The 11,299-nt window shown below is 37.5% G+C and overlaps 2 protein-coding genes across 2 annotated transcripts; both read left to right on the top strand.

The window, feature by feature from the left end:
* Window positions 1-4,472: 4,472 nt before the first annotated feature.
* Window positions 4,473-6,437, top strand: LOC109018757 (MDIS1-interacting receptor like kinase 2-like). The gene has a single exon (XM_019000938.1). The coding sequence runs from the start codon at window positions 4,473-4,475 to the stop codon at window positions 6,435-6,437; it is 1,965 nt and encodes a 654-aa protein (XP_018856483.1).
* A 213-nt stretch (window positions 6,438-6,650) lies between these two features.
* Window positions 6,651-7,756, top strand: LOC108980428 (MDIS1-interacting receptor like kinase 2-like). The gene is made up of 2 exons (XM_035687638.1): window positions 6,651-7,296; window positions 7,449-7,756. Exons 1-2 carry the CDS (start codon window positions 6,651-6,653, stop codon window positions 7,754-7,756), a joined length of 954 nt encoding a protein of 317 aa, XP_035543531.1.
* Window positions 7,757-11,299: the final 3,543 nt, after the last annotated feature.

Raw genomic sequence — 11,299 nt, 5'->3', positions numbered from 1 at the left:
TGAGGTATCTAAACCCCAGACCCCCTTGATTTTTAACCTCTCCCAAAGACCTCGATGATTTCCAATGGATGCCTTTCCCCTCACCTTTATTACACCACCAGAATCTAGCCAAGAGAGCTTCTATTTCTTTGAGAAGCAGCCCAAGCAGTTTGAATACACTCATGGTGTGGGCTGGGATAGCCTATAGCACACTCTTTATAAGGATCTCTTTCCCAGCTGAGGACAAGAGTTTTGTTTTCTAGCTGTTGATCATTTTCCATATGTTTTCCTTCAAAACTCTGAAAGTGTTATACTTGGATCTCCAACCACAGTTGGGAGACCAAGGTATCTGTTATAGTCATTGCATCTTAATCCATTTACTTCTTGCAAGATAAATTCCATAGCTTCCTTCCTAGTATTCGAGCTGAAAAAGACACTAGTGTTTTCTTTGTTTAGAGTTTCGCCTGAAGCTTTCTCATAGAGTAGTTGTAAGTCACAGATAAGGTACCATTCATCTAGCCTTACTCTACAAAAGATTACACAGTCGTCAGCAAAATGGCGATGATTTATCCAGAGACCAACCATTGTAACTACCACCGCCTTGATGAGACCCTTAGATTCTGCATTGTACAATAGAGTGCTGAGGGCTTCAGCACAAATTAAGAACATATAAGGTGACAATGGGTCACCTTGACATAAGCCTCTGAATGGTAAAATAATTTCACCAGGTTCCCATTAGTCTTGATAGCAAAAGAGACTGTCTTTACACACTCCATCACTAGATCAATCCATTTCTTTCCAAACCCAAGCTGAAGCGTCATTTCTTCTAGAAAGACCCACTCCACTTTCTCGTATGCTTTTGACATATCTAGCTTGATAGCCATAGAGCCTTCCCTACCTTTCTGTTTAGAATTCATGGTATGGAATAATTTATAAGCCACCATTATGTTATCTGTCATCAGTCTATTGGGGACGAAGGTACATTGGTTCTAAGATATCACTTTATCCAACATTCCTTTCATTCTATTTGCCAAGAGTTTGGAAATCGGTTTGTAAACAACATTACAGAGGGAGATAGGCCTATATTCATGCATTGAGTTGGGGGAGTTGACCTTGGAGATTAGCACTAGATGGGTGTAGTTTAAGCCCTTTGGCATCTACCCTGTTTTGAGAAATTCTAAAACTGCCTGAGTCACTTCGATCCCCACTAGTTTCCAGTGTTCTTGGTAAAAGCCTGGACTGAATCCATTAGACCCAGGAGACTTAAAGGGTGACATTTGCATTAGGGCCTCTTCCACCTCTTTCTCTGTAAAGTCCTTCTCCAATTGTTGTTGCATTTTAGTTGACAGCCTTGTATTGATCCCCTTAAGGCACTGATCCACACAATCTGAGTCTGGCTGTGCAGACTGGAAAATTGAAGAGAAGTATCTCTTAAAGCCATCTACTATCTCAGGTTCCCCAATTAAAACTGCACCATTCATATTAGAGACTCTATTGATCAAGTTGTTTTTCCTCCTCTGGTTCACACATGCATGATAAAATTTTGTGTTTCTATCCCTGCCTAACAACTAATGTCTCTTTGCTCTTTGTCCCCACCATGTGTTTTGTTCGTCTAAAAGGAAGTCTAAATCTTATTGTAGCTTTTTCTGTTGAGTCATATTGACAGGTCCTTCTTCATTCTGCAGCTTACTTAACAATTTGGTCTTGTCTCGAATGGCTTTGGTTTTGTCCTTACTTTGTTTTTACTCCACTATTACAATCCCTTCTTGGTTGCTTCCAACTTTACAACAACATCCATAATGATTGACCCCCCGCCCCACTTCTTCTACTCTTCCAAACTTCAGAAACAACATCACTGCATCCCACCTCCTTATTCCAGCCTGCTTTATACTTAAAGAAGTTATGACTCCTTCGAATTGAAGGCCCTTTACTACTACATTGCAGTAGTATTGGGTTGTGATCAAAGCACACAGCAGGGAGAGTTTCTACTGAGAACTCAAGGTATTTAACTCTCCAAACATTGTTGGCAATGGCTTGGTCAAGTCTTTCTTTGGTAAAAGACTCATCTTCATGAAGATTGCACCAAGTAAACATATTTCCCTTCCACTCCAAATCAAAGAGATTTCCTTCCGCCATCACCCTCCTAAACATACTCATTAGTCTTTCACTTCGAGGACTCCCCCCTTACGTTCTATTCCTTGTATAATATCTCATTAAAGTCACGTATAACTCCTCATCCCCCATCTAAAGGCTTGAATGAAGATAGTAGCTTCCAAGTCTGGTTTCTTAGGTTAGCTTTTGGTTGGCCTTAAAAAAAAGATAGCAGCCATTTAAAGTTGCACCTTTCTTAACAAACACATTGATATGGTGTTGGGAGTAATTTACAAATTCTATTATGTCATCTTCTTCCCACAAAAGCATAAGTCCTCCACTCCTTCCTCTGGCCTCGACTACAATGCACCCATCAAACTTTAGCCTCTTTGCGACCCTAAGGCCATTAACATAAGACAGTTTGGTCTTTATCAAGAAAACCAGATTGGGCAAATTATCCTTCACAATCAAGCAAAGGTTTTGAACTGTTCGGGGGTTCCCAAGCCTCCGACAGTTCTAGCTTAACAATTTCATTGATACCGGTGAGGCTGACATCTAGCCACCACTGATTCCACAAGGCTAGTGCTGTCCACCAGCTTAACATCAGCTTGAGTTTTCCAACTTTTTTTTTAAGGAACTGAGCTAACCTTTTTATCATCTGCATACCCTTTTTTTCCTAGGGGAAAGGTGAGAAATTCCTTGAACTTGAGTGCACCTCTTCCATTTTCGACCCTCTCCCTGCCTCGAGTACTTAGAACCGAACATGACTGCTCATGTATTTCCTTTACTGGATTACTAGCTGTCAGGAGGTGTCAGATCGTGGGCGAGCCGTCCTTGGCTCGTGGGACAATCCATCGCATGCCGGATTCCCTGACACTGACCTGGGTTAGCTCGTGCCTTGGATCTGTGACTCTAGGGCTGGGTGCATGTTGATGGTGTGCTTGTCTAGCCTGGCAATTAGACTTTCTAATTTGCAGACCCCCGAAGCGTTCCTTTCGATCCTCCCGGGTCTTGAGTCGCCAAGCCAATCCTAATCGGGCCTGCGCTTACTTCCTGATCCTCTCGCCCCAGGTTTTTGGCTCCCCTACTCTGGCTCGGGCTTCGTGGTTGGGCTTTCCTTGGCTCGGGCCCTTTTGGGGTGGGCCTCCCTTCACAGGTACTGTAAACAAGTCGAGTTTGAATGAGTAGGGGTTGCAGGTCTAGCATTGTTCATTTAACTATTTATTCAAACATGAGTCAAGTTTCAATCATTATCGAGTTAGATTTTATGTTTACAAATAATTTATTTAATATTCGAATGAGTTCAACTATTCACGAGCTCCATCATTTTAATTAGTAGATTATTTATGTTACATTTAATAACTTTATTTACAAATTTTGGCAAACAACTTTTTACTTTTTGCTGGTATCTTTATAAAGTTTATATATACGCATATCAATGATTATATTGATAAGGATTTCAAATAACATGCTTAGTATTTAGAACATTTATTAGAACATTCATGATGTTTTTTAATCTCTAGTCAATAAATACTAAAAGTACTGATATGTTTAGAAATATATAATATAGAGCTAATACTATATATAAAAAGAATAATAAATACGGATTTATTCAAATTTATACGAGCTTTTTATGATTGGAATCGAGTTTTATACAAATTGAGTCGTTCAATAAACAATTATATTAATTCTTACATAAACAAACGGCTGATGATCTATTAAATGAATCGAGCATATGAAGTCGAATTCGACCGATCCCATCTCAAGTGGCTTATTTATTTACCGCTCTTATAAAGACCATCATGAACCACAAATGTCTCTTTAATTTCTACGAGATGAGGACCAAGACTTTGACAAAAGTGCACAAAAATCCAATAATCTTCCAAGGATGCAATAATCTTTAATATAATTGATATATTATAATTGATGCAATAGTCTAAGATTGGAGCGAAGACTACCTCCTTCAACACGATTTTATATGGACCCCAACCCTCTCCTTACGCAACACAAGATTGTCGACAAAGGCACAAATATTCTTCCAAGGAGTACATATTTTCCTTTTCCCATAATTTCCAACCTTGAATTGCGGCAAAATTGTTGTGAGGAAGTAGGGTGTATACGAAACGATGAGATCAAGATCTCTTAAGTTCTTCATGTTGCACTTGAAACCTTTGAGTAGAAAAGAGAGAGAAACAATATTAATTGAGTCTTGTTTCCGGATTCAAATAATATTAAATGTTCAATAAATATTGTAGAGCCTACGTACTTTATAATTATATGCTCTAGAATTCGGACAAAAATTTTAAAAATTCATTTTCCAAGTAGGATCAATGGTAGGCCGCTCATATAAGATGGTTTATAAATAGATCCTTTAACTATCATACGCTCTACATACCAAAACAATGGATTCATTCACCATTAAGAAAGTATTTTCCCAGCTTCTCATCACGTTTGTCTTGTTCATGTCCAATTTGGTTTCATTACCAGATGCTGCATTTTCTTCTAATTCTTCCAAAGAAGCTACTGTTCTTCTTACATGGAAAAAAAACCTTCAAAACGAATCCCAATCTCACTTATCTTCATGGACTACTTTAGTTTCTTCTTCCAATCTAAACCAAATTAAGAATCCGTGCAAGAATTGGCTTGGTATTTCATGCAACTTTGCTGAAAGTGTCATCCGAATAAACCTTACCAACTCTAGCTTACAAGGTACGCTTCATGAATTTTCATTTTGGTCATTTCCAAATCTTGTCTATGTTGATCTTTCCATGAACGCTCTTTTTGGGACCATTCCACCTCAAATTAGCTACCTGTCAGAACTCAGATATCTTGAATTGTCGTTTAATAAGTTTTCAGGTAAAATCCCACCAGAGATTGGCCTGCTAACTAATCTTGAAGTCCTCCACCTTGCTCGTAATAAATTGAATGGCTCAATTCCTAAAGAAATTGGGTGTCTAAGCTTTCTAACTGACCTTGCCCTTTTCAAAAACCATTTAGACGGTTCCATTCCTTCTTCTTTGAGCAATTTGAGCAACTTAGTTAATTTGTTTCTCTATGAAAATGAACTTTCTGGTTCCATTCCTGCACAAATGGGAAACCTCTCAAATTTGGTCAAACTTTTCATTAATACCAACCACCTGACAGGTCCAATCCCTCCAACCTTTCGGAACTTGAAAAAGCTAACCACCATGTATATGTTTGGTAATTTACTTTTTGGTCATATACCTACAAACATTGGAAGTTTGAAGTCCCTTGAAAAATTAAGCTTGTTTGGAAATAATCTTTCCGGTTTAATCCCGACATCATTAGGAGACTTGGAAAATCTTAAACTTCTTCATCTCTCTGGTAATAACCTTTTCGGACCCATTCCTCCAGAATTAGGAAATTTGAGTTCCATCAACGATCTACAATTGAGTGAAAACCAGTTGCATGGACCTTTTCCAACTTCATTTGCTAATTTGAGCAACTTGAAATCTTTATTCCTTCGTGATAATGACCTTTCTGGTCCCATTCCCCAAGGAATAGGAGATCTCATTAACTTGGTTACTCTACAATTGGACACAAATCAATTTATTGGTCATTTGCCTAAAAACATTTGCCATAGTGGATCGCTTGCGAACTTTTCTGCAAGCAACAACTATTTGGTTGGTCAAATCCCCAAAAGCTTCAAAAATTGCACAAGCTTAGTCAGAGTCCACTTGGAAGGTAACCAATTTGTTGGAGATATATCTGATGACTTTGGACTCTATCCAAACTTGACATTCATAGATCTAAGCCACAATAGATTTTATGGCAAAATGTCAAGTAATTGGGGAGAATGTCATCAATTACAGACCCTACTAATTAGAAGGAACAATATTACTGGTAGCATACCACCCGAGATTGGAAACTGGACTCAGCTTGGGGAACTTGATCTCTCTTCTAATCGTATAGTTGGGATGATTCCAAAAGAGCTCGGAAAGCTAATTTCTCTAGTGCAATTGAGGATGAATGACAATCAAATCTCTGGTGATATACCTTTGGAGTTTGGATTGTTGACTAATCTCGAATATCTTGACCTATCCACAAACAAGTTGAATAAGTCAATTCCAAGTAATTTTGGGGACTTCATGAAATTGAACTACTTGAATTTAAGCCACAACAATTTTAGTGAAGGGCTTCCACTTCATCTGCTGAGCTTATTTCATATCACCAAGCTAGATATAAGTTATAACTCTTTAAATGGAGAGATACCAGTAGAGGTTAGCAAAATGGAGAGCTTAGAGATCTTGAATCCCTCCCACAATAATCTTTCCGGCTTCATTCCGAAAGCCTTTGAAGAAATGCGTGGCTTGTTGTATATTGACATATCCTACAATGAGTTGTAGGGCCCCATTCCCAATAGCAAAGCATTTTTATATGATCCCATAAAAACATTACAAGGGAACAAGGGATTGTGCGGTAACGTTACAGGACTGCAACCTTGCAATTCTTCCATGATACACAAATATAGCTCAAGAAAGGGACACAAAGTCGTGTTTCTTGTCCTTTTTTTAGGAGTGCCTTTGGTTCTACTTTCTTTCTTAGGATTTTTTCTCTTTATGCGACGAAGAAAGAAAGATCGAGAATCAAAACAAAGCAAGATCCAAGATGAAGTATTTCTTTTTGTATCATGTTTTGATGGAAGAGCATTGTATGAAGATATCATAAGAGTAACAAACGGTTTCGATGCTATATATTGCATTGGGAAGGGAGGACATGGAACAGTCTATAAAGCAAATTTGCCTTCAGGTGCTATCATAGCTGTGAAGAAATTCAACCAGCCACTCTATGCAAGTGAGAAGAGATTTGACAAGGCATTATTGAATGAGATAAGGGTATTAACAGAAGTAAGACATCGAAATATCGTAAAACTTTATGGTTTCTGTTCCAATGCACAACATTCATTCTTGGTTTGTCAGTATCTAGAAAAGGGTAGCTTGGCCTTGATCTTGGGGAATGAAGATGCTGCTAAAATATTAGACTGGAGTAAGAGATTGAAAATTGTTAAACGCGTGGCTTATGCCTTGTCTTACATGCACCATGATTGCTCACCTCCAATTATTTATCGTGACATATCAAGTAGCAACATCTTGCTGGATTCTCAATTTCAGGCTCATGTTTCAGACTTTGGTACTGCTAAGATTTTAAAGCCAAACTCATCCAACTGGACTTCATTTGCAGGCACTTATGGTTATGTTGCACCAGGTAAGTTTTTTTCCTTCTTCTATCATAGAAAAAACATGCATGTGTTAATTTTGTTAGTCTTTTTTTCTTTTTTTCTTTTTTTTTTTTAATTTTTAATTTTTTTAATTATTATTATTACTTTTAAATTATTTATTTATTTTTTATTTTTGCAGAGCTTGCTTATACAATGAAGGTAACTGAGAAGTGTGATGTATATAGCTTTGGGGTGTTGGCAATTGAAATCATCAAGGGAAAACATCCGGGTGATTTCATCTCCTCACTATTAGCTACATCAGCAGAGGAAAAAACACAAGTGAAGGATGTGTGGGACCAACGCCTTCCATTTCCAACACTTCAAGTTGAAAATGAACTTAAAACAATTGTAAAGCTTGCCTTGGAATGCTTAAATGTCAACCCACAATCAAGGCCGACGATGCACATGATTTCTCAAGCGTTATCAACCAATATTGCACATTCCTAGAGCCATCCATATATGCATTGACAACATGAAAGTCGAGAGTGGAAGGTTATATATATATATTGACTACCAATACTAAAAGTTAAGGACAATATGTGCTGTAGTCATGTTTTAGTCCAAGATTCTTACTTATTAGAGCATTTTCTTTCCATCCCAACTATAATATCTATGTGTGTAACCTCAGTTTGAAATTGTTGTATGAATGTTTTTGGGATTCTTATCTTATTAATAAATTATGTTCTTCAATTTAATTCCAACTATACTCTCCATTCCAGTTGAGAAATACTTTAATCACAAAGTGACTACACAAAAATAAAACCACAAATTGACGTGCCTTCATGCGGTAGTACGTACGTTAGATTGTAAAGTTATTTTTATTGTAAAGTATATTTAACGAATTACATGAACTCACGTCAATTTGTGTATTTACTTTTGTATAATCCCTTTGTATCTCTAGCTCTTCTCAACGCAGTTTACACCAATCTACCGTAGTGTCTAATTTTGGGAGTATATTTGTGACATTTCTTTTTGCAAGTTGAAGGTTTGTTCTTCTCACTAAATTTTAATAAAAATCCGGCTTGTGGAAGCTTTGGACACCAGTTTTTTTTTTTTCTTGTTATTATGGAAGTTTATATATATATATATATTATATACATATTTTTCGAGACAGATTAAATTATATTTGTAACTTCTATCAATAGCAAAACAAAATAGTAGCTCATGATGGGAGATGCATGAATAGCCAGAATATGGTGCCGCGGGTAATTCCCATCGTGCAGCTAGCTGTCATTCCATTGACGCTGATGTACGTAGTTGTTAATATAAAAATATAGTGTTGGCATATTTATTGACAAAACTAATTTAATTAAATTGTAGTTAATTGGTGGGTAAATTCTAGGCTTAAGCTGTTTAAACAAATTGCAATTATATCGAATTTGCTAGATTAGTTTCACTAGAGTACCTTGGAAGGATAATTGCTAATACTTTCTTGAGATAGCTGACAAGACACGATTAATCTAGCAAAAAAAAAAAAAAAGGGGAGTATTTGTAAGAAATATGACTATTTGCAATGGGAATGGACTCATTTTAATATGAAATGGATGTTTGTAACAAATAAATGACTATAAATAAGTCATTTTTATTGTAGTGAAAAATTTAAATAGTTTTTGATGATCTAGATGTTAGATTGCTAGGTCAAGTGAAAATTCATGATTTCTGAGTCAGAAATAAGGAATTTTTGGGGTTGAAATAGTTTTTGTGGATGACTAAAGTGTTGAGGATTATATTTCTAGATGCTCAATAGGAGCCGTGATTGAGGGAACTGGGCAACCTTCATTGTCAAGACGTTTTTTAAATAGTTTGACTCTAATTTGAACTGGGCAGTCTCATGGGACTATTTAGAAATTAGTACCAATTAAAAACTATAGGATCCACATTCTCGATCAGACTGATGCAACCATATTTGATTCTCACTAAAAACTCTGGCCAACTACGTCTAAAAAAAAGGATCAAATTTGTAGCTGAATAAACAAATTTGTAGTACTTGTACAACAATGGAAAGAAAGAAATGCCAGATATATATTTTATATATACTAAAGCCTTTGGTGATCACATCGATCTAGACTAGAGACTAATTTGGCATTAAGAAACAATTGCCAGATCTGATGAAATGATCTCTTATTGACGACAACAAACGACGCTAGACTAGATCAGACAGAATGGGGATATATATGTATCAATAATATTATGATTGTGTGTATGAACGATTGGTGGAAGAGCCATGCATGCATGCTTAACGTACGTACAGAATGCAAACATATCATACAAAGGCTGTTATTTGTTAATTTGGATGATCCGAACCGAAATGTTCATGAACTATATATCATGATCTTTGCCTCGCCATGTTATGAGAGTACTCCAGCCCCCGGGGACGGGCTTCCGATGAAAGTCAACTTGTACTCGGGAGAAGGGCTTCGGATGGCAACACTGCTCGATGGGGCTATAGTCTCTGCAATTCAGCCAAGGTAATTAAATAAATAAGATAACTAATTCATAGGTCTCTACTAGGTAGCAAGTATATATTATTATTATTATCTTCTTAATTTCTGACAACAAAGAATTATAAGAATATATGTGGGCAGAAAAGTGGGATCCAAACATCAAAGACGAGATTAAAAGATTACGCGATCGAACGTGCACGTGAAAAGAGAGAGAGAGAGAGTATTGAAATTACCACTAAGATCAACTCTCTCGATTTGTCGGGAAGCGCAATTACAGGATTAGCGAGGACGAGAAACGCAATGAAGCAAAATACAATGACAGTAGAAACTTTGAGAGCCATATTCTTGAGTTTGATGGGTGGAAGAGGAATCCACACCATCTTCCTCCTTTATATGGCTTCTCAAGTACGACCACAGCTCATGGTTGACGCAACGCAGTGAAAGTTTGTAATTGGGCTTGTCAGCCGGAGCCCTTTAACACGGAGCTATTTGATGGGACGGGTTAGCGCAATAAACGGAAGAATTCTTTAATAAAGAAAAAATATATATATATATATATATATTTAATTATATAAAAGTTAAGTTTTAACTTGACTTGGCATTCACTCCGCAAAAATCGGCTTAACAATTCATAAATTATTAGCATATCTTACAAACCAACAAACTAGCAAACCATTTATCTGTAAAGGCTCAAGTGGTGCAATGAACTAGCAAAGTTGCAAACCATTTATTTGCAAAGAGTCAAGAGGTGCAACGATTCATAATATTTACAAAGGGGCAAGTGGTGCAATTGTCAATGCGCTCTATAGTTTATTTGCAAAGTTCATCGAGATAATTAAAAACAAATGGCCAAGCACTCTGTTATGCACCATTGAAACACAATAACCTTTTCCCCACCGTGAGCCACAACGAAGCCACCCCACGGCGCCAGACTTTGAAACGCCAATCTATGGAAAGATTTAGAGCACCGCTTAGACGTCAATCAGTGTAAAAAAAATAAGAGTACTGTTTAGACGAATCTTATTTTGAGGACTACAGATCGGCATAATTCTGTTTATTTGCAAAGAGTTGAGAGGTGCAATGATTCAGCATATTTACAAATGGTCAAGTGGTGCAATTGTCAACGTGCTCTATAGTTTATTTGCAAAGTTTGTCGAGATAGTTAAAAACAAATGGCCAAGCACTCCCATGCAGAGAAACAAGAATCAAAGAAACCACTCCCAAGCACACTTCCATACCTAAACCCGTGCCATAGAAAGGATTTTTCCTTACCAAGAGATCGTTACGTGCGGTGACGGCCTGGGTGACTATTGACGGCAGCATGACTGGGAGTGGTGGCAGAGCACGGGGAGAAAAGAAGGGAGATTGAATTGTCATTCACGGTGGAGAGAGAGAGAGAGAGAGAGAGAGAGAGAGAAACAGTGGCTTGGGGTGGCGTGGGGTGCCTGGTGGTGCTGTCTATGTAAGTGGCGACATCAAGGTGGGGTTGGTGACGTGGCTCAAGGTGGGGAGAAAATTCCTTTGTTGTTGGTGGTGTAAAACAGAG

Source organism: Juglans regia, chromosome 2 (genome assembly GCF_001411555.2).
Source record: "Juglans regia cultivar Chandler chromosome 2, Walnut 2.0, whole genome shotgun sequence".
Lineage (NCBI taxonomy): Eukaryota > Viridiplantae > Streptophyta > Magnoliopsida > Fagales > Juglandaceae > Juglans > Juglans regia.
Note: the sequence above shows the minus strand (reverse complement) of the source record. Positions and strands in the feature narration are given on the sequence as shown.

Bases quoted from the DNA above. Each gene is read 5' to 3' on its own strand.
- LOC109018757 (XM_019000938.1), top strand. From the start codon at position 4,473: ATGGATTCATTCACCATTAAGAAAGTATTTTCCCAGCTTCTCATCACG.
- LOC108980428 (XM_035687638.1), top strand. From the start codon at position 6,651: ATGCGACGAAGAAAGAAAGATCGAGAATCAAAACAAAGCAAGATCCAA. The intron at 7,297-7,448 runs GTAAGTTTTTTT...TTATTTTTGCAG, and splicing joins TTATGGTTATGTTGCACCAG to AGCTTGCTTATACAATGAAG.